General features: G+C 49.5%; 1 protein-coding gene across 1 annotated transcript; it reads left to right on the forward strand.

Moving 5' to 3' along the window:
* NOL6 (nucleolar protein 6) lies at window positions 1-26,829 on the forward strand. The gene is made up of 26 exons (XM_021538946.3): window positions 1-44; window positions 125-337; window positions 1,662-1,778; window positions 2,044-2,223; window positions 2,814-2,982; window positions 3,748-3,882; window positions 4,026-4,189; window positions 4,381-4,501; window positions 4,841-4,899; window positions 5,056-5,157; window positions 5,663-5,778; window positions 6,157-6,334; window positions 6,751-6,873; window positions 7,029-7,177; window positions 7,901-7,976; window positions 10,234-10,374; window positions 10,649-10,760; window positions 10,980-11,134; window positions 11,359-11,522; window positions 11,964-12,116; window positions 13,279-13,376; window positions 14,251-14,375; window positions 14,538-14,627; window positions 16,679-16,876; window positions 25,240-25,341; window positions 26,448-26,829. Exons 1-26 carry the CDS (start codon window positions 39-41, stop codon window positions 26,595-26,597), a joined length of 3,396 nt encoding a protein of 1,131 aa, XP_021394621.2. The 5' UTR covers window positions 1-38; the 3' UTR covers window positions 26,598-26,829.

Raw genomic sequence — 26,829 nt, forward strand, 5'->3', positions numbered from 1 at the left:
GCCGCACGTGGTGACGGGGGTGCACGTGGGCGGCGGCCATGGCGGTGAGAGGCGGCGGGTCCGGGTCGGGGGGATCGCGGGGCTGATCCGAGCCGAACCGAACCGTGCTGTGTTCTCCCCGCAGAGCTCTCCGGAGGTGGCGGAGGAGGCGGAGCAGGGCCCAGAGGCCCCCGCCGGGGGCGCGGTGCGGCGGGGGAAGAGGGCTGCCCCGGCAGCCGCAGCCCCGCAGCCGGCCAAGCTGAGCCGCGCCGAGCTCTACAAGCCGCCGACCAGCGAAGAGCTGACCCAGCTGAAGGAGACGGAGGATCTGTTCCACTCCAGCCTGCTCCGCCTGCAGGTCAGCCGGGGGGGCCGCGCACTGCCTCACAGGGGGAGCGCGGGGGCCTGCGGGAGCCCGGAGGCTGAGATGACCTGGGTTATCAAGCTGTCTCTGTTAGGTGAAGATCAGCTGGTAACTAGAGCATAGCTTCATAGAGCAGTTTGGGTCGAAGGGACCTTTAAAGATCAAATAGTTTCAAGCCCCTAGGATCACCTTCCACTAGACCATTGGGTTGCCCAGAGCCCCTCCAGTCTGGCCTTGAACGCTTTGAGAAGTGCGGCATCCACAGCTTCTCTGGCAACCTATGCCAACACACTCACAGGAAAGAATTTCGTCCCATTTTTAAATCTAAATCTGCTCTCTTTCAGTCGAAAGCCATTGCCCCTTTCTCTATCAGTATATGCTCTCATTAAAAGTCCCTCTCCAGTCTTTCTGAGTTTCTGTAGCCCTTTAGGTACTGGAAGGCCACAATAAATCTTCTCAGGCCTTCTTTTCTCCAGGGTGAACAATTTGAATGCTTTCAGCCATTCTTCATAGGAGTGGTCCTTCATATCTCTGATCATCTTGGTGGCCTCCTCTGGGCTCACTTCAGCAGTTCCCTGTCCCTCCTCTGCTGGGAGCCCAGGGCTGGATGCAGTGCTCCAGGTGGGTCTCAGCAGAGCAGAGGGGCAGAATCCCCTCCCTCCCCTGCTGCCCACGGGGCTCTGGATGCAGCCCAGGACACGTTTGGCTCTCTGGGCTGTGAGTGCCATGGCCGGGCCATGTGCAGCCTCTCACCCACAGCACCCCCAAGCCCTTCTGGGCAGGGCTGCTCTGGGTCTGTTCATTCCTCAAGCCAGATTCAACATCTTGCATGTGGTCTTGCTCATGGGCCCACTCCTTGAGCTTGCCCACGTCCCTCTGGAGAGCATCCCATCCCTCAAGTTGTTCTAAAATTGTTGATTTTTATCCCAAACAGCTTTGATATCCTAGCTACTTGCTGGTGTCAGTGGCAGGATCTCTATGGCCTAGTTTGTAGTGGGAACCTGTGTGCTTGTTTCCTGCAGCTAATTCTCTGTCAATAGAAACAGCCTTCCTGAGAGCTGTGCTTCTGAGAGTTACATCAGGCTTTTTTGCCTGGATGTTGGTTGGGATGGAGATGATTGCAATCCAGCATTCACAGAAAATGGCAGGAACTGATCAAATTGCCAACTCCAGGCAGGGTTTATGGGGAGTTTAGTGTCTCCCCCAGCTCACCAGCTGCCCTTTGCAGCAGGATTGTAGTTGGTGCTGGAGAGAAAGGTAAAATTCAAGAGTAATTTGGTGCTGCAGCTGCCTTTGATGGTCTGCTTTCCCCATACAGATCGAAGAGCTTTTGAAGGAGGTGACATTGAAGGAGAAGAAGAAGAAGAAGATCGATGCCTTCCTCCATGAAATTAACAGCCTGCTGAGCGTTATCCCAGAGACTCCAGAAACTGAAGTATGTTCCAGGGTTATGGAAGAGGTAGTAAGACCCCTGTCCTGGATGGAGCAGGAGCAGGCTCTGCTGTTGCTCTGCAAGCAGAGCTACTCATGAACTGTCTCCCTTAGGGGCTGAAAAAAGAATACTTCGCTTTTTCTTTGAGGAAAAAGGGGGGAGATTATCTTTAAGCTCTGGGTGCAGCTGTGTGGGGAGCAGGTCTTGGCCCTTGCACATCTGCTGCTGTTGATTCTCAGAGCATTTTGTGTGTCATGTCTGTTCCCAGCTCACTGACCAGGCCTGGCTTTCCAAGGATGTGAAGGTCCCGTTCCTTCAAGTGCCATTCAATGTCAAGGGAAGGTTCCGCTTTGTGCCCCCAGCTGAGCTGAAGGTGGTGGGCAGTTACCTGCTGGGCACCTGCATTAGGCCGGAGATCAATGTGGATGTTGCAGTGACCATGCCACGGGTGAGTGGCCATGCCACCTCCTAAATGTCTTGGGGCCTGTGGGAGCCCTGTCCTCTCATGTCCTCCATGACCCCTGACCTGCTCACTCCATTCCTCAGTGATGTGACAGTGATGTGTCTGGATATGCAGGGTGACTTTCACAAGGAGCTGGAGAGTGTGGTCTGACCTCTTGCTCTATCAGAGCTTGCAGCTGTTTAATCTTAGTTTGTCATGAGGATCTTCCTTCTCCCTGCTGGATGGAACACTGCCAGGGAGATGCATGTTTTTTTACCCAATTACACTTCCACCAAAGCTCCCAGGACTGTGTTAAAGGGAGGGAGAAGTTTGGAGCTTGGTAACTCCCCTTGCTGCCCAGACTTAATTGTAAGAAAAGCTTGAGACCAAGCACAGCCTTTAGGCTGCATGACTGCTCTTGTCTCCTGCAGTCCCGGAGCTCAGGGAGCCAGCAGCAAGGTCCTGACCAGCTTGGAGCTCCTTGGTGCTGAGATAGGTTTGCCTATGGGGCAAAGGAGAATTGTGGGTGGTAGGGTGCCTCAGGCTGAACTGAACTCAGCAGGCAGGTTAGCATTGTCCTTTCCCTCTCTTCCCAGGAAATCTTTCAGGACAAAGATAATCTGAATCAACGCTACCACCGGAAGAGAGCCCTATACCTGTCCCACATTGCCCAGCATTTGTCCAAGGAGAAGCTCTTTGGCAGTGTGAAGTTTGCCTACATGAACAGCAACCATCTGAAGCCCATCTTGCTCCTGAGGCCTCAAGGTGGCACTTGAGCCTTGCTCTAGTGTGGGGTGTGACTGGGTACAGGTGTTGTATGGAGAGTGCTGGTGGTGGTGTCATACCATTTAATATCTCATTGGAGAGGGATCAGTCTGGGGCTGCCATCACAATTGGTGATAAATTTTGTGTGCTTCTCATCTGTTTACTCTGTTTACCCAGAGTGTAGTCCTCAGGGTCTCTCCCCTTCCCAGTCCTCCTCTGCAGCTTGGCTGGGCTCTCCAGCCTTGACTTCGCTGGCTGGTGTATCCTGTGGGTACTTCAAGGAATAGAAAAGTAAACCCTACGCAACACACCTGTATCCAATACTGCCCTTCCTTCCTGCTCTCCCCAGCCCTGTTCCCCTCTGTCCTCCTGCCTTCCCCAGGAACCTGTGTGCAGTCTGTCTCTTCCCTGAGGAGATGACTGGTCCCCATGAAAGGGGATCATGAGATGCATGGGTTGCTAAGTCCTGCTTATTCCCACCGCCCTCAGAAGATAGTGGGTTTGGGTCTGGGACAGATGTGGTATGGCAAGGCCAGGGCAGGCAATGATGCCAGACTGAGCAGTGGGGAGGAGGATGGGGCTGGAGCATGAGCTGTGTGACCTCAAGGTCATCACTGGCTCTAGGATATGGTCACTCTCTGCTCTGAATGAATTCCACTGCTGTGGAACTTTGCTGGGAAGGAGCTTTTGCCTTTGCCCGGGCTGTGGATGCTCTGTGCTTTCCCAGTTTAATCTCTGACATCTCTTCCTGACATCTCTGTATAGGCAAGGATGAGAAGATTGTCACTGTCCGACTCCATGCTTGTCCCTACTCAGATCTCTTCAAACCTAGCCGCTTCTTTCCCACCAAGAACAACGTCCGGACTGCCTGGTTCATGGAGCAGAGCACCCCCAAAGAAGGTATGGCCTGGGCTGGTGGAACATGAGGCTGTTTGTTTCAGGCAGAGACTGCCCCCAGTGCCTGTGGGTGGGTTCACTGCAGCCTTTGTCTAAGGCCAGGCAGTTCGTGGTTGGGTCCAACATGCTGTCATCTCTCCACACAGGAGCCACCGAGCCCCCGACCCCACACTACAACAACTCCATCCTCTGTGACACCGTGATGCTCTCCCACCTGCATTTCTTGTCCAACGCAGCCACAGACTTCCCAGGCATGAAAGATGGCCTGGCCCTCCTCAAAGTTTGGCTGAACCAGCGGCAGCTCAGCAAGGTGTGTCCTGTGCTCTGCTTACCTGGCTAACCTGCCTTTGTCCTGCTCTCCTTCCTGTGGCAGAAGGGTGGTGCTTTGGTCCCTATAGGTGGGGTGGTGGCTTGTGGTTTTGCTTTGAGCTGTGTTAGGATGGAGCCTCCATGAAAACGTAACTTGTGGATTGCTATGGAGTTTGATATCTGTTTTCACAGGGCTTGGGGTGCTTCAATGGCTTCTTGGTCTCCATGCTTGTTGCCTACCTGCTGATGAAGCGCAAGATTGTCAAGATGATGAGTGGCTACCAGGTATTGAGGAGCACTCTGCAGTTCCTGGGTGAGTTTCCAGGGGTCTCTAGGGACAAGGAGAGGTTGGTGTCTCTGCATAAAGCCTGAACACAGGGGAGAAGAGGCAGAGAGGCCATTGTGGCTTTTCTTTTGTGCTGAGCCCCTGTGGGTGGGATGGGCAGGAGGGGATGAATCAACAGAGCAGGGCTGGATGGTGCATCTTGCAGTGATGTGGGGAATTCCCATCATAGGGTGGAGGCCAGCATTGTATTGTAGCACTGTTGACATTGTGAGACGTTGGTGGGTATTGACACATAACTGTGCCACTGTCACCAGGGGGAGAGGTGTGGATGGTGGTGTGATTTTGTTCCTTCCTGTCTGTCCACAGCCACCACTGACCTGAGTGTGACAGGGATCAGTCTAGCCAAGGATGCTGATCCCTCCCTGGTAAGCAGTCCCCTAAGTGGTCTCGTGCCTGTCTGTATTGCCACTGCTCCTGCTGGCAGGGATGTACCTGTTGCAGGAATGGCAGATGGCAGCAATTTTGGGGTGTCTTGGTGTGTGTCATGTGCTGCAGTGGTAAGGACTTGTTTGCTTTTCCAGCCTGTCCTGGATGATTTCCACCAGGCATTTGAAGTGGTCTTTGTGGATCCCTCTGGACTGGTCAATCTCTGTGCTGATATGACTGCCAGCAAATACCACCAGGTACTGAGCAAGTTGTGGTGGCTTCTTGAGCTACTGTCCTAGGAGTGAACTCAGGCAGAAAATGGTTAGATGTCTTCGAGGAGGATGTAGGACCAAGGGAGGGCATTCATTGTGGTTTTCTAAGCTTTTAACATCTCCAGCTTTGAAGTTTGGTGACATAGATGTAGTGCTGCATTGCCAGTCTTGCTCAAGTGGTGTGAGAAAGTTGTTTCCCTCTTTGTGTGCACCTTTGGATGAAGCTTAGCAGATGTAACTCTTCTGTAGGAGAGAAAAAAAAAATACCTGGATGTCAGGGATATCAAGAAGGGACTGTCTGGGCAGCAGTGAGAGCTGTTTGTTACTTGGCTTCGTGCTAAGGACAGAGACTGAGATCAGAGTGTGCTGCTGATCATGGAACTGGGCTGACCCTGGTTGATGAGGGAGCACAAGTGACCACTGCTGGAGGGATTTGATTTCCTTCTCCCTTTGCATTCATGCTCCTACACTGCCTTCCCTCCTTGCTCAGGTCCAGTTTGAAGCCAAGTGCTCTATGGAGATTTTGGATGACCGGATGGTGGATGGCTTTCAGGTGCTGCTCATGACCCAGAAGCCCATGCTCAGGACCTTTGACCACGTCTTCCAGTGAGTCTCACTGTGCTGGGGGGGCAGTGCTGAGGCAGCCTGCTCAAAGACGAGTGAGCTGCTTCTGGCTTTGGTCTGGGTTAGATTTGGACTTACCTGTTGGGAAGTAGCTCTGCTAAGCTCTGAAATAGACACTGGTGCCTCCTTGCACTGGGCCGTTGCACTTTTACTGTCTAGATAGCCTCCCAGAGGAGGGGAGCAATGTTTAAGCCTTGGAAACAATAACCATCATCTCCTGAGATGCCAGAAGGCATTCTTGTAGCACCCATCCTGGGCTAGGACCCTCTGTTCTCCATTTTATCCATGCTCTAACAGAGCCCTCTCTCAGAAAGGATTTGGTGCCAGAAGTAGGTGACCAGCTTCTCTTCTTCTCTATAGCCTGAAGCATGTCTCCAAGTTGCAGGGTACCTGCAAGAAGATGCAGCTGCTGAATGAGCTGATGGATCGGGGTGGGAACTACGTGGCTGCGGCCCTGCCCTTCATTGTCTCACTGCTGGCACGTGGGCTGTCCCAGAGAGCACAGCTTGTGGCTCACTCCTTGCCCCAGGTCCCTGAGGTAATTCAGCTTGGCAATGACACTGCATCCTTTGCTGCTTGTGGGGTCTCAGCTGTCTCTTGTGGCACTCCAGAGCACAGGGTGGGCATCCCTGCTTCCTGGGAAGGAGACAGGCTTGTCTCCCCTTGATGGGAATACAGAACCTGAGGCCCTGCACTGGACTGTGGGATGCAGTTGTGTCTGTGGGATGCACTGGGCTGTGTTGCTTCATCTGGGCACAAGTCCTGGTCCAGTAATGAGGCAGGGTGAAAACAGCTTTTCTTGTCATTGAGGAGACCTATTAGATGAAACTTTCCCTGTCTATGGTTGTCTAGGAGAACACAGCAGGAGATTCATCTAGCACCCCAATATTCCAGTAGCTACTACTCCAGAAACCTCATCTGTCCTTGTGCCTCATGTTCCTCATTTTCCCACAGTGGCCAATTGATGCTGAGCCCCCAAAACACAAGGATGTCGGGCCCCTGACGTTTGGCCTCCTGTTTGTCCCAGATTTTGCTGCCAGCATGCTGGAGAAGGGTCCTCAGGCTGATCACCCTGAGGTGAGGGGAGCCCTGCTTGTGCAGAGTAAGAGCAAAGCTGGTGCTGTGCTATGATTGAAGACAGCTGGGAGGCTGGCTGGTAATCTTGGGAAGGTTTTGTTTGGCCCAGAAATAACCTTTGTCCCTGCTCTGGCTTGATCAATGTCCCCCCACAGGCCTTGGAGTTCCGGACCTTTTGGGGAGAGAAGTCAGAGCTGCGTCGGTTCCAGGATGGCAGCATCTGTGAGGCTGTGGTGTGGGAGGCCAGCACTGCCTGCCAGAAGCGCCTCATTCCTGAGCAGATCATCAGGCACCTGCTGAAGCTGTGAGTTGCACTGAGCAGCAGCTGTGGGTTGCTCCATGTGTTGCTCCTGCTATATGTCGTGTCCCTGATGACCCTATTGTCAGCTTTATGCTTTGTAGGGTGTTGTGGGTTGTTTCAGATTTGTGCGATCATTTTAATGGTCCTAAAGTTTTGAGCTCCTTCCCAAGAATGGGTGGGAAGGGTAAGCTGCTGAATGTAATGCAAAAGGCAGGGAGGCAACATGGTCCTGCCCTTACCATGTGGATAGGATGCTGGTACGCTCCTCGGAGCTGGAAGAGAAGCTGTCTGGACATTGCAGGACATTTTTATGAAGTCCTTTGAGACCTTGCAGTGGTTCTTCCCTATGGCATTGGAATGCCTCTGCAGCAGTATATACCATCTGTCAAAAGTGAGACCCTCTTACGCAGAAAGGAGGGTTTGCCTGTGCCTCTTTGTCCTAACTTGAGGATGTATCTTGTGAGTGACAACATTGGTGGCTTTGGCTTTGCATCCTGTGAAGCTGCACAAGTTACTGGCTCACTACGGATGGATTGTTGGGGAGATAAGAAAGAGGGCAAAGACAAGGGCAAGACTGTAATGCACAGAGATTTGTTTTTTCACCAGGACCTTTAGAGAGGGATTGCTCATCCTTGGGCTGAGCAGTTTCAATAGGATTAATTGACCCATGCAGTGTCAATAGGATATGCATATTGTAGCTCTAACGCTCTGTTGTCTTCTACTTAGCCATGCGGACATTCCTGAGTCCTCCATCTGTTACACAGGAGCCCTGCTGGAATCTGTGATTAGGACTGGGAAAAAGGTATGACTGCCTCCCCCGTGGGGCTGGGGCTCTCTCCAGGAAGACCAGTGAGGGAAGGGCTGTAGGGAGGTCATTCAAGTGGGACTGAAGCAGCTGGGTAGTTCCCAAGAGAATGTAGAAAGGGTAAGGATCTACCAAGTCTTTCATGGCAGCCAATGCATAACTGCTGAAATCCTCTTGCTTTAGCATCCCCTAGGTGTCATTTTCTCCTGCAAGCACCCCACTGTCCTGTTCTCACGGCTTTTGCCCCTCTGTTCACTGCCTGAGTACATATTACTGTCCCACAATGCTCCTCTAGCTGCACCTCTGAGGTACTGCATTCTTCAGGACATAGGCCAGACAATTCTGTGCTTAGGTCCAGCTGGCAAACCCAGGAAAAGGAACTTTCTTAGCATATTGCAAAGTGCTAGATAGTACTCCCTCTGAAAGTGCAGCCAAAACAAAGAAACTCCACTTTCAGACAAAAGAGATGCATCTCAGAGGCTGGGAAATGTCCCTCCTTACAACTCTGCTTTTCAGCTTGTGAAATTAAAGTCTGGAGAGATGAGCCATGAGCACTTTGGCACACTTCGTTGATCTTTTTGTACAGATGCCTTAGGATTTTAGCATTAATATTTTTCATATATTTGTAATCCTGCAATTCTTTAGTGTTTAACTCCATATAGATTGTTAGTTACTGTCTTCACATTTTGATTAGACAAAACAATTTCTCTCTAGGCCTGGAAATCAAGGAAACATTACTGTCTCAGACCCTGAGAAACATAAACAAAAGTAAGCTAGGGAGAGAGCAAACTTGGAGCAAATGTCTTCATAATCTGAAGCTATAATTGGAAGGTTAACCCCTAATGTAGAAATGAACCAAATTTACAAAAGTATGAAAACCCGTGACCCATCGTCCATTTTGGGGTGTAGCCCCTGAGGGGGGCTTTATCTGCCCAAAAATGTACCTGAAGGCTCTTCAATAAATAGAACCACTTTTGTGGTTCTATTTACTGAAGTCCCTTTTTGGGACTACCTAAAAATAGAGGCTAGATAAAAATTAAGTGACTATTTTAATCTCGTAATTTTATCTAGCCTCCATTTTTAGGTAGTCTCAAAAAGGCACCAGTACAACTAGCTCTTTACCTGGATGGAGGAAGAAATTGTTTCCACTCTTTCAGATTGAAGGGGCACACATTTGGTGTAAAGGGTCTCCTATGCCAGGACCCATTGCAGTCTGGGCAGAGCTGGGTGTCAGATTTGCAGGAAGGTTTGTGTGCTGTGTCCCTTCCAGGCCAGTCTGGAGTTAGCAGGGTTGATACACCCCAGTCTGATAGTGGATACATTTTCCTGGAGCCTTAGGGGTGCTTAGGGGTTCCATTGTTGCCAGTCCTTGAAGAGCAAGGGAGAAAGTTGCTGTTGAGTGTGGGGTGGTGGGTGCAGGGTACCTCCTCCTCCAGCTGTTTGTGTGCAGGCAGCTTGGGGAGCCAGCAATGTGAGGATGTGTAGGATGAAGGCAGAGGAAAGGTGCAGCCACAAGCAGGATGGGGTTTGTGGCTCATGGCAAACCTGCAGAGGGTGCTGCTGCTCTGCCAGAGAGCCCAAGTTAGAAAACTCCAGGCAGGTTGGCTCCCTGTGTGACTCAGCTGCCTCTGATCTGGGTGGTTTGGTGTCACTAATGTGTCCTTCCTGTTCAGGCTGCTCTGCTGTTATTTGAGGAGGTGGAAGCAGTAAGGGCAGCACCAGTTCTCCCTCTGGTGCTTCTCTGCTGCCCTCCATAGGGTTCCAGTGATGCACTGAATGCTTTCTGTCTTTCCTTTTGCCATGTGCCAGAGCTCTGTCTTGGCTAAGGATGTAGTCATTGGAGTTTTCTGTTAACTGCTGCCTCTGTTGGTGTCTGGTAACTGCTGGGGAGACAGTAGCAGGGCTCTCACCTTGGTGCTGTGTGATCTCTTTATTCCCCAATCATTCTTGGCTTCTCCTTTACTATAGTGACTGCTGGCAGTACAGCTCTTGATGCTGCCTTGGTGTCTTGCAAAATAAAAAAATTTACTTGCCTCTGGGATACCTGAGGCTGCTGGGGAGTCACAGACAGCCTTGCCCTTGTTTTTGCTGTCTTCCTTGCCTCCCCATTTTGCTGAGCGCTCTTGCCAGAAGCTGCTCCCTGGTGTGGCAGTGCTGTCTCCTCAGAGCTTGGTTGTGATGCCAGCCCATGAGGGAGTTGAGGTGAGTGCAGGAGCAGGAGAGGTGCTTGGAGAGGCTTCCTGTGTGTCCGCAGGCAGGAGGAACAGGTGAGGAGGCCATGGTCAGTGTTGTCTGCTCCTACGATGACCTGAGCCGCAAGCTGTGGAACCTGAAGGAGCTGCCGCTGACGGTGACGGCTGTGCAGGGTGTCCATCCAGCCCTCCGGTACACAGACGTGAGTGTCTCCCCATGCTTGGGGGTCTGCAGGGAGCTGGGGTGAGGGAGGACCAAGAGAATGAGTCACTCTCTGGTTTTGTGGCTCCTGAGAGCCCTTGGGGCAATATGGTGACTCTTCTTTGTTGTTGCATCCTTTTGGCTGGCTGTGCATAAGCTGACCAAACCCTCTGTACTGGAGGGCTTTGCTGGTGTGGGCTTTGGGTGAGGGAATACACATTGCCAAGAGGTTTCTGCTCCCTGTTCTCAGTTGCTGGGTTGCTGTTCTCTTTCAGGTCTTTCCTCCCATTCCTATGAAGCCAATTTATTCCTTCCATAACAGAAGCAAGCGTATCCTGCTTCCTTCGGGGGAGAAACCCTGCCCGGCCTACATAACTCCTTTAAGGAGTAAGTGGGGTGAGATGTGAGTGGGAGATGATCTGTTGGAGGGAAGTGGAGGCAAGCATCAATCCTAGCTCTGTTATTGCTGTGTTGGTGTGCTACAGGCAGGAGCAGAACCCTGTCTTCTCCTGTCCTTGTGCTGTAACCTGTAGTTCTAGACACCCCTGTCCAACACCTTGTTTCTGTGTGGGATTCACTGACCTCCTGCTATCCCTTTGTCCCCAGTTATCTGCCACATGGAAGGCAGTGGCCAGTGGCCACAGAACAAAGGAGCCATCAAGCGCATCAAGGCTGCTTTCCACCTCCAGCTGGCTGAGCTCCTCCAGCAGCAGCACCAGCTGGTTTGCAGACCTGCAGTCACTCACACTGACGTGTACAAGGTAGGGCGATCCCTGGAACCTTCTCTAGGCCTGACCTAGAGGTGGGGGGGCTGTGGCAGTGGTTGCACTGGACAAAAACAATATTTGTGCGGTGGGCCTAGGAAAGAGTATAGTGAGACTGCATTGATGTCAGGATGCTGCTATTGTATCCCTGAGGGGCAACATAACACACATACTTCTTATGTCACCATCAAGCCTGACTTTGCCTTGTGCTCCCATCTCAGGATGGCTACGTTTTCCGTCTCCAAGTAGCCTACCACCGGGAGCCGCTGATCTTGAAGGAAGTGGTCACTCCAGAAGGGATGCGGAAGTACCAGGACACAGAGGAATCTCGGCAGCTGGAGCTGGAAACGTTGCATCTGCCCTATCTAACTAGCTCGCTGCATGGGTAGGTGAGGCAGAAAGTACCTGAGGGGTCAGAACATGGGACATGGCTGGAAACCAGCATGGAGGTGCCCTTGGATTCTGGAGGGTGACGGTGGGTAGAGGAGCTTGCTGTGGGAAGTGACCCATCAGCCAACCTTGTGAGAAGCTCTTTGGAAGAATTCAGGGAGGGATGCTGGTGTGCGTGGCACCAGTGGTCACCCTGAGGTTACTGGTGTGGGGAAACAAATACTAAAATGCAGCATGGTTAGAGAGGAGCATGAGGCAGCATTTTCCCTTCTTCCCCCCAAAATCTCTTCATCTACTGGAAGTCTCTGTGCTTGTGATGCTGTGTAGCTGTTCCTCATAGATTTTTGCCCTGCTCTTCTTTCTCTCTAAATGCCAAGAGGCTGTTGTGGGTCCTGAGGTGTGTGGGCTGAGCAGTGGCATGTTTCCCTCCTCACAGGCTCCAGCAGCTGCACCCTGTGTTTGGTAGCACTTCCCGGCTGGCCAAGCGCTGGATCAGCGCCCAGCTCCTGAGTGACAGCATCTCTGAGGAGTGTGTGGACCTGCTTGTGGCATTTCTCTTCCTGCACCCTGCCCCCTTCACACCGCCCAGGTGAGGATGAGGAGCCCAGGCTGGCCCAATGGGGATTTAGTGCCTTTCACTATATGGCATGGAGGAAGGGTGGGATGCTGCTCGGGTGGGAGGTGTTGGAAGGGTTCACAGCAGGGAAAATGAGGCCCCTGTGCTGCCAAAATACTGTCCCAAGTTGCGTTGGGAGTTGCCAGAGGAGATGGAGACACTTAGCAATCAGGGCTGTGGCTTTCCCTACACTGTGCACTGCAGAGAAAGCGGGAGAGCAGGTAAGGCTGGGAGCAGGTGGCCTCTAGGTGCTGGTGGCACAACTGCAGGGTGTCTTGTGCCTTCTAGGGGACTGGTGAGGCCCCTTGATCTGGGAGTAGTGGCCAGGAGAAGCAGGGTGAGGGCTGTGTTGTGGCTACCAGCATGCTGGGGCTTCTGGGTTCCCTAGGAAGGATATTATGGTGAATGATGGCAGCTCCAGCCTCCCTTCCTCCTGGAGAAGACTTCCAAGGGGAGGATGAGGGGTTGGGCCCTGAAAACTGAATGAAGCAGTGTGTTGGTAAATGCTGGCCCCTGGCAGACAGATGTTATGGGCCCAGAGGAAATGAAGTGAACTTAAAGGAAATGTTTTTCTTCTGTGTGGAGTCAAAAGATTACTCTGCCCTGCAATTGGGATGCAGTTTCTTTTCCCAAAGTACCAGGAACAACAGTTTGATGCCTAAAATGTTTTTCTGTCTCCTAAAATAACAGAATCCCCATCTTCCCAGCTATCTGGCTTTGTGCACGTGTCATGTTGCAGGGGAAGAGGCACACTGGGAACTTTGCTGGTGTTCAGACCTGCACCAGAGCTGGGACCAGCCCTCTCTCCACCTCCTCCTTGTTCCAGACCTAGGAGTCTGGGTGGGAAGAACATCAGAAGATTGTGTAACAAGGGCGGGTTGAGGGGGGGCTATGATTTATGTTCTTCTGGATTCTTTTTCCTGAAGTAGGAGAGGAAAGTGGGGGGAAGGATTTTCCCTGGAGATGTGGAGAAGGGGAAGTGTCTCAAATTCATTCTTAAATTCCCTTTTCCATCACAGATATCCCTTGTTGGGCTGCATGTGGGTTGGGCCTTCACTAAGTCACCCTCTGGTGCAGCCTTTCTTGCTGCCAGGAGAGCAAATGCTGATGTTGAGCTGTTTTGTCCTGCCTGCAGCTCTCCACAGGTGGGGTTCCTGCGCTTCCTCAACTTGCTGGCAACCTTTGACTGGAAAAACAACCCTCTGATAATCAACCTAAACACTGGCCTCACAGGTGAGCAGGCAGTGGGTAGGAGAGCTACAGCATGAGATTCTTGAGCCCTCCTTGGTCAGTGCCTGGCACCACATCTCTTGGATACATCATAGCTTGTGCTGGAGGCAATGACATTTTCCACTCCCTTGCTCCTGTCCTATCATGTTTTCACTTGCCTGCAGGATGGGTTTGGTTGTGCCATGTATGGTTTTCTTCTTTTCCCTGCCTGCTGTGAAAAGATGGGTCTCAGTTATGATGCTGTGCTGTTTCTGGTCTTGTAGAAATCTGTGACAAGCGTGGGTGGTGTTGGATGTGGTGTTGTCTTTGAAGCAGGCTGTTCCTGCCCTTGAGTGTTTTGTCTGTTGATTGTCTTTTGGATACATGCTGGAGTCACAAGAAACCATGGGATTGTGTTGGCTCTGCAAAGTTATGGGGTGGGGGAGGTAGTGACAGCCAGCTTTTAAAGCTGATTTGTAAGAAAAGGTGAAGGTGTTTGAGAGAGAATTGGGTTTTGAAAACTGATATTTTCCAAAGTGCCCTCCAACTTTTTAAAATAAACTATAGCTTTTTTTTCCCCACTTGAGGGGAAATAAAAGATAGAACATTCTTTAAATAATACAAACTGTCACTGACTTATAATTTGAGTTTCCAGCTTGTGTCAGTCTCAGTACCTACCATTCCTGAGCCCATCTGAGCAGGGTTAGAGAAATGGTCCATCTAATGGGAGTGAGGTGCAAGCCAGAGGTGGAGGAGCTCTGGTTTCACCTGGACTTTGGGGTCAGAGGGTGGGAGGCGATAAGTCTTCCTTTGCTGCCTTTTCCTGGCTGTGGTGGGGGTGAGGTCAGAGGGCTGTGGATGAGGCAGAGCATCTCACCTGTCTGCCTGCCCTCTCCAGATTCTGACTGCACAGAGATCAAGAACAAGTTTATAGCAGCTCGCGCTCACCTCCCTGTCATGTTCCTGGCCACCCCCAAAGACCAGTGGAGCTCCATGTGGACCCGGGAGCGCCCCTCATCACAGGTGAGTTGGGCCATTTGTGCCCTTGCCTCTGGTGGCTGCTGGCTTGGGGCAGTTCTCTGCTCCTAGTGCTGGAGCCAGCTCTTAGAGCCCCATGAGAGAGGGATGTCCCTGTTAACATCTAAGGCTGCCAAGTTTTGCCCTCTGACTTCCTTCCCTCCCCAGATCCTGCAGCGCCTTGTCCTGCTCGCGTCAGAGTCTCTCCGTGCCCTGGAGGAGCAGCTCATGGACCCGCTTGGCAACCAGGATGTGAAGGTAACCCCCTGGGGCAGCAGCACAAGGGTTTTCAAGCTCTGGCTGGGCTTTGGTAGTGGTTGCTAGGATGTATTAGGAGGTTTCAGGCTGTGGCCATGGGGTTGCCCTGGATTGTAGAGCTGCAGGGATGGGTGGAGGAGAGGCTGGTGTCCCTCTTTGCCACCCTACTTCTGGAGGACCCAGCTTTGCACTGCAGCTTGGGGTGACTAGGACAAGTTTATTCTGTATTCTCTGGTCTTCTTGGGACATGAGCAAACCCATGATATTCCTGTGCCAAACCAACTGTGTGTCCATGACTGGATCAAATGGTTCCTCTGGGAGACTGTTCCAGAATAGCTACGGAAATCTGGCTTGTGTGCTTGACTCTAACCAAGCTCATGATATTGAAGGTTTTGGCAGGAAAGTACCAGGCACTTTAGGAGGATGTTATTTTGGTTTGAGTGGAGGAGTAAAGCCCTATGGAGTTTAACCTTCTTCAGTTTCTTAGTGATTTCATTCTTTAAACTGAAACATCCATTACTGCAATGGACCTGAGAAATTTATATTTATTTGCCCTTTGAAGGGAGATACATGTGTTGTGAAGGGTAGTTTGTTGGTGTACTAGGTAGTACAGAGGACTAAAGAAGCCAAGCAGTGGTTAGATAATGGCAGGTTCACATGGACAAAAAAACCCAGATTAAAACCAAAACCAGAAAGCAGCACATACAGTGGATTTTTTTTTTTTTCTGCCTAAGCAATATGAAAAGGACTTACTGACACTGCTTTCTGTTCTGCTTTATTTTGCACTTGAAGTATTATGAGGTGAAGATGTACTTGAGGCAGTAGCAGTGTATGCTATAGGGCTGTGAAGGAATGAGGCATATCTAGTGTGTTGCAGTCACAGTGCTAGCCCAAGACTGAAATTCAAGAGGCACATTGTGAGCTGGGGATGCTTAGCTGCTCAAACTGTCACCTGGCTAGAGCAGCCTCTCAACACCTTGACTCAGCCTCCTTGGGACTCCTGCTTCATCCCTTCCATTGCTTGGGAACATTTTTCATTGCCATTGAATCCCTCTGGTCTGTGCCAGTGTCCTCTCAGGCCTATGATATTCCTTAGGGATAAACGTAGGATGCTATTTCCAGGGCAGAGCTTAGGGCAGGGAGGAGAGAAAAGCCTTTCCAATGTAGTTTGGAGTTGCCTCCTCTACAGTTGCCTCCTGTATCTAAGAGAGTGCTGTAAGCTGTTTTTTTTGTCTTTGCATTTGGGTCCCATGGGGACGTGTTTGCTGTCATGAAGATGCACACAAGGATTTGCTCCCAGGGCACGCACAGGAAGCCATGGACTTGATCACTGAGTGGGACAGGGGGTCTGTGTGGAACAGAGCTAGGACTGACTCAGTGCTGGTCACTGATGTTCTTCATGTGTGTTCTCCACAGCCTGGCTGTAAATCAGTTCCAGGCAGTGGGTTTTCTTCCAGTGCCAAGATGAGCAGTGTCCCATGCCTCTGTTTATGTCTCTGCATCATTTTTTCCATTTGAAAATGAACACATAGTTTTAGTTTTTTTTCCATTTTAATACAGCTGTGTCCACAGCTAGATCCTGCCTGTCCAAAAATTTAGATGTCTGGGATTGCTCCCCTCCATTAACAGGATTTTGCTCTCACCCTCTCTCTGTTTGATGGAAGATGCTGTTGCCCTCTGGGTCAAATCCTCGTGGACATGTGGGGCCATCCTATTCTTAAACAGCTCCCTTGTCCCCTGTGTATTGTTCAGCTGTTGTTGGCTTTTTGATTCCCCTCTTCATCCTGAAACTGCCACGTGTAGTGCAGTTATCTATCTCAGCTCACCTCTTTGTTCTTCTCTCAGTTGCCCACCCCACTAGCATTCACTCAGGTAGGCTTCCTGGGGTCTGTGGCAAACTTGTAACATTGATCTCGCAAAAATTTTGTCTTTGGTTTACTACTTCTTAAGGAGGAGGAGACAAAATGCAGACAAAGACTTGGGAAACCTCTCTCACCTCTCCTGCCTGCTTGTGTCCTGTATTGACTAGCACTTTTTGTTTCTTCCTGCAGATGGTCTTCCGCCCTCCTTTGGACTTCTATGATGTCCTGATCCACCTGAATCCAAACCAGATTCCTCGGCTCCTGGAGAGTGTGGACCGCCCGGTGAAATCAGTTTCTCGTGGCGTGGTGAAGAACAGCTCTGCCGTGAATATCCTCTTTCCTGTGGTGGATTATGACCCTGTGCAGTTGTACCTCCACGAGCTGAGAGTAAGCATGGCCTATAGGGGAGGGAGACGGGGTGCCTAAGGGGGAGGTTCCCTCTGGCTTTTGGATTGCCTGCTGGTGCAGGACATGGCTGGTGACATCTTTAGCTGTTTGGATGGGATGAGCATTGCTTCTCCAGCAGAAGTCCTGGTGAATGTACCACCTCCTGCATGGAAGTGGGAGTGCTGCTGCAACAGGAGGATGAGCTCAGACACAAACCACCAGGAGCTTTTGCTGAAGAACATTGTATTCAGCACAAAAGAGTTTTTAAGCCATTTGTCTCCAGTTAGTCAACTCACTTTTCATGGCTTCTTCCACCAGTTGGTGTGTATGATGGGCAGTAACCACACACAATTTCAGGAGGGAAGTTCAGGTGTCCATGACATAGTCCCAGTAAGCTTTCTGCTGTTTGGCCAGTGGTCGTGTGAGCCAAAGGAGATCATTATTGTTCACAGAGTGGTTTCTCTGTGTTTGACCGCATACATAACAACAGAGGAAGTTGGTGATGTGGGACTATGGAGAATGTCAGTACCCAAAGTCATTGACCATGTTCTTTTCCACCATAAGGCCAAACCAAAGCCTTGGCAAGCTAGAGAGATATGCAAGGTCCTGGATGACAGCAGTGATCCTTCCTGGATCTGGACAGTCTGTCCTTTGCAGTTGTGCAGCACTTGGCGCTTCCCAGCTTCAGATGTGGTAAATGTTAGTTTTGGGTGTGCAGAGAGATGGGGTTGTGGTGCCCTCTTGTCAAAGGCTGCCTTGACCTAGAATTGCCATCATCCCTTACTGATAGGAGTGCTGTGAGCAGTGTCAGAACTGTAAGCATGGGAATCTAGGCTGGCTGTGGCAGGAAAGGGGCTGTAGGAGTCTCTTGTCCTGTTCCCCACTCAGAACAGAGCCAGCTTTCATGTTAGAGCAGGCTACACAGAACCCAGTCCTGCTGGATACTGACTGTCTCCAGGGATGGGGATTTCCTATTTACCTACCCCAATGTTTGGCCCCCATTGAAAAAGTGGTGCCTGAATTGAAACCAGTTTAGGCTGGAAGATTCTGGGCCCTTTCAGTTCAAGCTCTCCTTTCACCTTAACTTGGTACCTTAGGAACTGGACAAAAAAAACTTGCAAGGGTTTCTTTGAAGGTTTCCTCATCCTGGACACAGCCCTGTTACCCCTCAAGTTGCATGCCAGCCCCAGTGCATGATAACCTGTGCCCATGCGAATCTGCTGTAGCTTCAGCAGAGCTGCCAGGTTTGCCAAGGTATAAACTTAGTCCTCCTGTCACCTGCAGCTGCCTGGGGCAGTCTTGGGTGGTGAGGAAGTGAGAGATAGGGATGTGTGAAAGGCCTCATGAAACTGAGGAAGACCATGAAACTGTCACACAGTTTCCCTGCAAAAAGCACTGCTTCCTTAGCTGGACCAGCCCAGCCCCTTGCTTTTCAATGATGAATGTTTGACCTGCTGCAATGAAACCTCAGCCAAGAGGTGCAGATGTAGGTAGGAAATGGAGTTTTTATAAGTCTGAAATCCTTCTCTACCTAGTGCTGGAAGTGGGTTCTAGAGCTGAGCAGAGCTTTTCAGCGGCTACCAAGGTGCTGGAGATACATGAGGACAGAGCTTCTGTATCTCTGAAGGAGTCAAGGCTGAGCAACTCTTGTGGAAACCTGAAAGAAATAATAACGATTGCTTGAAGAGAAACTGGAAGATGCTGGATAAGCTGACTGGGAGAGCTGTCTTTTTGGGGAAGCTTGCAGCAGTTCTGGCTGTAGATTGAGGCCTTCAATCAGGAAACTCATTGGGACTTATAGGATTTATTTTTATGCATTTAGACAAGTTGATGTCAGTAAGTGGCTCTGGAAGTGAAAGGCAGATAAAAGATTTTCCTGGAACGCAGCTTTCATTAATCTTCAGGCAATTGTGATTTACTTGGTCCAGTCAATAGAGTCATCCAAATTGCTTAAATTTTTACTACTTTTTACTGTCTGTTTTTATTAATACAGGTTTAATAGATTGGGAATTGGGTTTGGTCAGGTTGCAGACTACAGCTGCTCCTAAATCCAGTATGCTAACATCCCAATGAAGAAAGATGGATATGAGCAAAGGTCACCACTGCTTGTTGGAAGCAGTGTTGATTCCCCTGATGTCCCTTGTTCTTTGACGTGAGGGTTCTTAGGAGGGAACAGATGAGAAACTGGTTGCCGCTTTCTCTGAAGAGTGAGCTGTGGGGCAGAGAGCCCAAAATCTGCCTCAGTATCTCTGTCTGAGGGGCTTTTCTTTGTCTTAAAGGCTCTTAGATACTGTTTGTTCTCTTGTGGCTATCATACTGGAGGTATTTTCCAGTAACAGTTTGCTTGTCATTTGTAGCATCAAGATCAGTAGTGGGCAGTCCTGAAGGAGCTGGTCAATATCTGCTTTTCTAGGCAAACAATGTTTCTTTTCTTGGAAAAGTCACAGAGGTGGTGCTACACATGGTCTCAGAGAATTCAGCTCTATCCAGTTAAGCTGGAAGACCTCAAAAGCTGATTTTGCACTGCAGGACCACTGCAAGCCGGTGATGCTGTGCTATCAGTAGAAGCTGCTCCATCCATTAGAAATCATCTGGCTTCATATCTCAGTGTATTGTTGTTGCTTCAAGGCAAGACCTTTTTATCGACTTTGGCCTTGCTTGGTAGCCCCTCCAGCACCTTCTTGTTTCTCCTTCCCTAGCTCTTGCTGCTCTAAGCGGTGTTCAGCTCCTCCTTGTCCTGTGGGCTGGAGGCCCTGAGGGTGATCCAAACCCTGCAAGAAGTTGGTGCCAGAAATGAGTGTGGTGACAGCAGTGAATCCTTTTGAGATAACTTGGATGAGAAGGCAGTTTGGACACAGAACTGACTGGCTTTGATTCAGAGTAATTTGCTCTCTCTTAACAGCACAAACCACAGAATTGAGCAATGGGGCTGTAGCCCTGGCTGGCAGTGCAGCCACAGTGGGTTTATAGCAACAAAGGGAGACATCTGCCTCACAGATGCTGTGGGATTTTGTGTTCTTCTATCAGTAGAAAAGAAACATCTGCCCTTTACTGAGATTTCCACATGAAAACAGGATTTAAATGCCTTGGTGTCCTGATTGAATTGAGGGGGGCAAGGAGTGGCTTCTTCCCCTACTTCAGACTAATAATCAGGAGAGCCACTCTTTTGTCCAGCCTGTTTGCCTCTGTTCTTCTAAAGTCAAAGGGTTTAGCAAGGCTCTGGAGCTAAAGGATTGGTGTGTATGCCTTTTCCAGGGAGCTTAATCAGAGTAGAAGATGAAAGGAGAGGAGATGTTGAGTCCTAGCTGCTTGAATTTTTCCTGCTTCAAGGAGATGTGCTGCAGGAACTGGCTTGAGTTGCTCTAGTGCCTGGGAGGCTCTGGGTAGAGATGAAAGACTAGCTGTAGGATTCAGGCAGAAAATTCTTCAATTCCAGAACAGATCTAATAGAGAAGGTCTATTCTGTGATCCTGTCCATATGAGAAGGCTTTTGAGGGAAAGCAGGTGCCAGTCATCCCACAGAGAGGGCTTTCCTGGAGATTCAGCCCATCAACAGCCTCCCTGCCACTTACAGTTCAGAGTGCCTTGTTGAGCAAACCGTGGGTTGGCTCTTCGTGGGGATTCTCCAACAAGGCTAAATTAAAGTGTCTCTAATGAGGCTCCCGTTGAGTCTCCGTCATGATTGCTCGTCTGTGTTGTAGTGGCTGTGGGAGCTGCAGAACACCTCTGTGTTTGCTGGGGATAGGGTGTGAAAAGGCTCAGTCCGTGCAGCTTTGGCTCCAGGGTGACTTAGCTGTCCTCTGGACTTGAGACCATTTAGAGGGCACGGGGTTTGTGGATTTGCTTGCCGTGCCCGTCTGCCTGCCCGTCTGGAGCCCACAAAAGCCAAAGGCTCTGGTCACTTCCCTGAGTGGTTCACTGATTGTGGGGTAAATTGTGTGAAGCTGCCTGTGCCATGTCCATCTGCCTGTCTGTTATGGCTTCTAATAGAACTTGCATTTACTGGGTCTTTGGTGTCACCAGCTCACTGATGGGATGTGCTGTCATTCACTGAGATTTAGCTTTCTTGGGCTGTACATGCCGGAGGAAGAGCATATGACAGAGAAGCTGTCTATCTTGTGAAATCTTTTCTGTGTGGATAAGCAGGAATGTGTTTCCTACTTTACAAGAAACATACCTCTAAAGTAATAGTTTGCATTCTGCTGTGTCCAGCTCTAGCCTCTCAGTTTGGGAAGGATGTTGAGATGCTTGAGCATGTCCAGAGGAGGCAACGAGGCTGGTGAGGGGCTTGGAACACAAGTCCTGTGAGGAATGACTGAGGGAGCTGGGGTTGTTTAGCCTGGAGAAAAGGAGACTCAGAGGTGACCTTATCACTCTCTACAACTCCCTGAAAGGTGGTTGTAGTCAGATGGGATTGGTCTCCTTCCCCAGGCAGACACTGACAGAACCAGTGGACACAGTCACAAGCTGCATCAAGGGAAATAAAGGTTGGATATTAGGAATAAATTTTTTACAGAAAGGATGATAAACTTCTGGAATGGTCTGCCAGGAGAGGAGGTGGTGGAGCACCATCCTTGAATGTGTTTAAAAAAAGACTGAATGTGGCATTCGGTGCCATTGTTTAGTTGAGGTGTCAGGAACGGGTTGGACTCGATGTTCTTGAAGGTCTCTTCCAACATTGGGATTCTTTGATTTCTTGCACCATGAGCCAAGACCTATCAGGAAGACTTTGAACCTCCCATGGTGTAAAAATGTCTCTTGCTACTGCATGTCAGAGAATTTTTATTATCATTAATTCCTTTCTGTCTCCTAAAATATGTAAGCTGTGATTATGTGATGTAGCTGTAATTGGTGAAATCTTTCCAGGTCAGTCTGCTCCCTTCCTGTTTTGACTGACAGGGCTGACTCCTATGGTGACGCCAGGTAGACAGGGAAAAGCTGAAAAAGCTTTGCGGGCTCTCATGTCAGCAGGAAATTTCCTATCTGGATCTGCACCTTTGGAAGGACAGAGGTGTCAGGAAATCAATCATCTGCTTTCAGGGCTGGAGAGCTGCCCCCAGACCCTTAGCATAGTGCCCTGGGCTGAGGGTGGGTACACATGTGTGTGCCCACTTGCTCAGTGAGGCATCAGGCCCATGTGCTCCTGGGGTGAGCTGACAGAGGACTTGTGGCTGCATTTTTTCTGTGTTGGTAATGCCCTCCCAGAGGCTGTGCAGGGTTTGTCATGTAGCAAGTGACAGAAGACTTTAGTCTGAATGATTTGGTGGATTGACATGCTTGCTGATGCAGCCAGGAGGACTGCATCCTTCTTTCCTTTCCACATTTCTTTCCTGCTGCCCCAAAGCCCCAGGACAAGGGTGTGTGTGTAGATTTCAGGTGGAAAAGTTTGCTTAGTTTGAATTCAGTTTGAAACCTTTTATCAACTGAATCCTAAGCCTAAGGGTTTCCTTTGTCCTTTAAAAGAAAGTCACAGGGGTAGTCCCAACCTGGAGTTACTTGCTCTGTTGGGTCCTGGGGAGGCAGTCTTCTGTGTCACATAACTGGGAGCATCAGGGCGGGTCACAACAGGATGACAGAGACCTTGAAATATTAACCACAAATGTAAGTTGTTTGTTGAAAGTAAGTAGCTTTATTAAGGTTTTACACTGTGAGTTCCTTGCTAAGAGCACTTAAAATGCTCTGAACACTGGGCAAGTGTTTATTGATGTATTTGCCTTCTGAGCTGCTGTTGAACCAGGAAATGCTACTGTAGGACACAGTTTTATGTGCAGAGAACTCCCTAAAAAACTCTTCCAGCAGCTGTGATGCAATGAGCCTAGTCTTTTGGTAGGAGCAGTGAAAAAAAAAAAGGGTGGATAAAGGGCCCTGTCCCTAAACAGCAATGTAGATACTTAAACAGTAGATACTTAACAATGTAGATACTTAACAACTAGTAGATACTTAACTAGATTCCACTTGCTCATTGCAAAATCTACACTTCAGATGGACCTACTTTATCTGGGCTATACAAATGAAAAGGATGGAGAAATGTAGGGAGTAAAACAACACTGGATCTAAAATGGGATTATCAGATTATTTCTTACAGAGTTTATTGTAATCTTCTTCCAGGTGCCCTATACATCTTCTCCCTGGACAATGAGACCTCTCCAAATTGAAGCCCTGAGTTTGTAGGTCCCCCATGTCTCTGTGAGATGGGAACCAGCTGTAGGTTTTGTTGATGGCAGGGATTTCTGTGGGCCTTGAAAGCTGAATTGCAAACAAAGATAGAGAAGTGAGAAGTGCTCACCTGGAAAAGTGAGCAAACAGTCCCTACCTTTTCTCTGAAACTTTTCCTGGAAGAAGGTATTTGCAGGCCCAGACAAGTCCAGTGACACTGCACAGAGAACATGGGATGTGGAAAGGAGGGTGTTCTGTTTGCTTTTACTCCCCAAGCCTCTGAACAAACAGGAGTGCAGTGACTAATACACCTGACCCTTTTAATGCTGCCATTTCCCAAGAGCTTCTCAGCTTGGTCGGCTAGTTTGAAACACTATCATATGGACGACACTGGGAGCAGGACAAATGCTGAGATTTTGAATTGGATGCCTGTGCCATCTTTTTAACATCTGCCCTCGACTCTCTGCTGTCTGGGAAAAAAAACCCTCTGGGTATCAGGCCAAACAGTGGTTTTATTGGGAAATTAGCTGAGCCTGGGAGGGATTTTTTACTGCAAATGCTCCTGGCTTCTGTCCAGCAAGATGCATCTATTAAAAATCCTGTTCTCATAAGGAGATCGTGTGGTGCTGAAGACCTCACCCTGCAGAATTGCTGGGCTTTTTCAGGTTCTCACATGTCTGCTCCCCTTTGGTTCAGAAAGCTGCACCTTGGTGGACAGCATGCCCTGAGCTTTATTGCCATTCCTTGAGCTTTCCCTCCCTTTTTGGCTAAAAAAAGAGGAGTCTTCCCTGTTGACTGGGCTCTGAGCATAACCTGTTGTTCTCAGCATAGAAATGCCAGGGTGGGTTGCCTCTTTCTCAATGTATTTTTAGACAGTGTTTTTTCTAGCCAGTTTGGTGAAATAATGCCTTGATCAGGCTTGCGCCTGTGAAAGCCCATGGGATGAGTTGGCAGTTCTTGGGATCTTTCCGTCTTGATGACCTGATTTTGTTTGCCTTCTGTGAGGGCAACAACAGTCCAAACAGAAATCTGTCTCTGAAGATTGCAGACAGCACCATCCCTCCTTGAATATCAGGTCTGTATTCTAAAAATGCCACTTTGCCTTTTAGGATCACTGGTAACACCAAACCACTCTACCTTTTTTTTCGTACTGCAATCCTGGTGTGTCCATACAAGAGCCCATCTAAACTTGTCTTTGATGTTGATTTTCTTTTCATGCACACCCTCATGAAAACCTCATGATATGATGATGCCAGCAGAGACCTCTCTTGGTAAAAGCTGGGAAACTAAGGTGATGGTGAAGATGGCTGAAGAGGGAGCAGAGGGTCTGTATTCTGGGCAATAGTTTGTTCCAAGGCTGGTGAAAGCCTGTGCAGAAGCTTCTCCTGTACTGATGCTGGGGACTGTATGCTCAGCCTGGTAAATACGTCTTGTTGCCTGATGTTGATCTGCACCAAAATAAAGGTGTGTCAGTGAGCAGGTGCTCGGCTGTCTTGATCAGCTTCTTTCAGGGTACACATCTCTCAGTATCAGCATGTTGGGTGATGAGGTGCAGGGCCAAATTTTGGGTTTGAGAAGTTGCTTGCATAAAGCATTGTTTCCTTCTGCTGTGATCCTCATTTGCCTCCTTGCAGCCCTGGGAAACCAGCTGGTGTGGGCTTGGGGGAAGCCATGCTGGGCTTTAGTCATCCCTTTGTGCAATGTCTCTCTTTGATCTCTGCTGCCCAGCACCACCAAAGGAGATGTTCACTGACACCACTGCTGAAACACAAGGGGCAAGGAGGACAGATTGCTGCAGTGCCTCCTTTGAGCTTTCCATCTCTTTCTACCCCACAGAACATTGCGTTACTTAAAACCTCTGCTCTAATGTTTCCTTTTTGGATAAAGTGCTGACAGCTCATGTGGGGTTTGTCTTGGTGGAAGAAGCGGCTTTGATACCTTGGTTGCACAGATTGCAGAGCTTGAGATGCTGGTCTCTGGTTTTGTGTTTGTCTTTGGTGCCATGAAATGTACTGTAGCAGGATTGCCTTCTGGGTAGGGCCTGCCTCTTTCTGTCTCATGCATTGTGAAATCTTGGATTGTTGGACACTGGGAAAGTACAGCTTGGTAGTGCCAGGCCTCCACTGATGGAGGACCACAGTGAGGGACGCTTAGTGGGTTGTCACTGAGGGGTCACTGTCCTTAACCTCTGTTTGTTTTCTACCCAGAACGCCTTTGACGATCTTGCTTTGTTCTTCTATGACAAGCATGGAGGGGAAGTGATTGCAGTCTTGTGGAAACCTTTGGGCTTTCAGCCTCAGCATTTTAAGGTGAATTTTTGTCTCTGTTTTAAGCTTCTTGTTACTTTTATGCCCTGAAAGCTTGAAGATTTTGTTGTTGTTTTTTTTTTTTTCCCTGTATGGTAGTTGCTTTGTCCAACTCTCATCAGCCCCAAAGCCCTTTGAGAAATGGAGATCATAATTCTGTTGCTTCTTAGAAGGGGAGAAACCAAGACAGGGCTGTGGCCACAGTACCTTCAGTCATCAGGAGAACTGAGAAGGGAAATAGACTATCCCATTCTTCTGGCTTCAGGATCTTACCAGAAATACCTAGCCCACAAGAAGCCTAGATCTAGAGTGTCCGTGTCCTTATTGATGCATGAAGCTGTTTTCCAGCTGCACTGTGGGGGTTGGCAAACCCTAGAGGGTGGTTAAACCAGATGTGAGGCACGCTGGAGTGATTCATGCTGCTTTCTATGAAGGAAAGACGCAAAGAAACCGGTTACTCATGGCTCGGAGCTGGCAGCCTGGGCTCTTCTGTCAGTCTCTGGTGATTTATCTTCCCCTCTCTTCACGGCCAGAGGGCATTGGCCATTCTACCTGGCTGCTGTTGGGAAACCCAGTTATTCACAGCAGTGAAACAGAGGAGGAGATGCTTGCATCAGAGCTGAGTCTTGCTGGATTAAACACAAGGGTTTTGTTTTTGCCACTGTTAGAGCCAAAGATATATTCCCACTTGAGGTCTTGACACCCACCAAAGAGCAGAAGCAGCTCTTACTCAGCCTTGTGTTGTGATCCCTTTTGCATACTCCTTGTGCCCTGCTCACCCAGGCTCTGCCATGCATCTGCACACTTGTCATTCCACCATGCCCCTGGCCATTGCTTTGCTTCCTGATTTCCTCATAGTCTTTGGACTGTGGCTACTGGGTAAACCCTAAAAGGGGCTGGAAGGGTCACTTCTGCACTTTGTTGGCTCTAAAAATGAGCACTGATAGTGTTGAGAAGTGCAACTTGTGGAGCTGGGTGCAGTGGTGTAGCAGGGTTTGGATGTGACAAGGCAGGAGAGGAGCTTACTTCTCTTACTTGGGGCTGGCAGAGGTTGCACTGCAACTCTGAGCAGGTGCTCCCATTCATGCAATATTTTCTGCGTTTTGCAGGTCTCCAGCATGAGGGGAAGGAAGGTGACAACTCTGAACAATGAGCTGGTCTGTGTTCCCAATGTGGAAGCAATTCTGGAAGACTTTGAGATTTTGGGAGAAGGCCTGGTCCAAAGCGTAGAAGCTCGTACAGAGAAATGGACTATCTGAAACCACTGAGAGGTGTCAGAGTGGCCTGTCCTCAAGCAGTTTGTTACCTCTGGGTCTGTTCCTTTCTATAAATCAGTCCTGGAAGAGCCTTTTACCTTTTTAAATCCCAGAACTGTATGTTTTACTCTATTTATCTTTATATATATGGTTCAGAAAAGCAACGGGACCTGTTATTGTTTTCAAGAATACAAATGCCTTTTTATTTTAAAGAAAACATAAAGATGAGATAAAG

Source organism: Lonchura striata, chromosome Z, assembly GCF_046129695.1.
Source record: "Lonchura striata isolate bLonStr1 chromosome Z, bLonStr1.mat, whole genome shotgun sequence".
NCBI lineage: Eukaryota > Metazoa > Chordata > Aves > Passeriformes > Estrildidae > Lonchura > Lonchura striata.

Coding starts and splice junctions, on each gene's coding strand:
- NOL6 (XM_021538946.3), top strand. Junction 4,900..5,055: donor AGGATGCTGATCCCTCCCTG/GTAAGCAGTCCC, acceptor TTGCTTTTCCAG/CCTGTCCTGGATGATTTCCA. Junction 25,342..26,447: donor TTCAGCCTCAGCATTTTAAG/GTGAATTTTTGT, acceptor TGCGTTTTGCAG/GTCTCCAGCATGAGGGGAAG.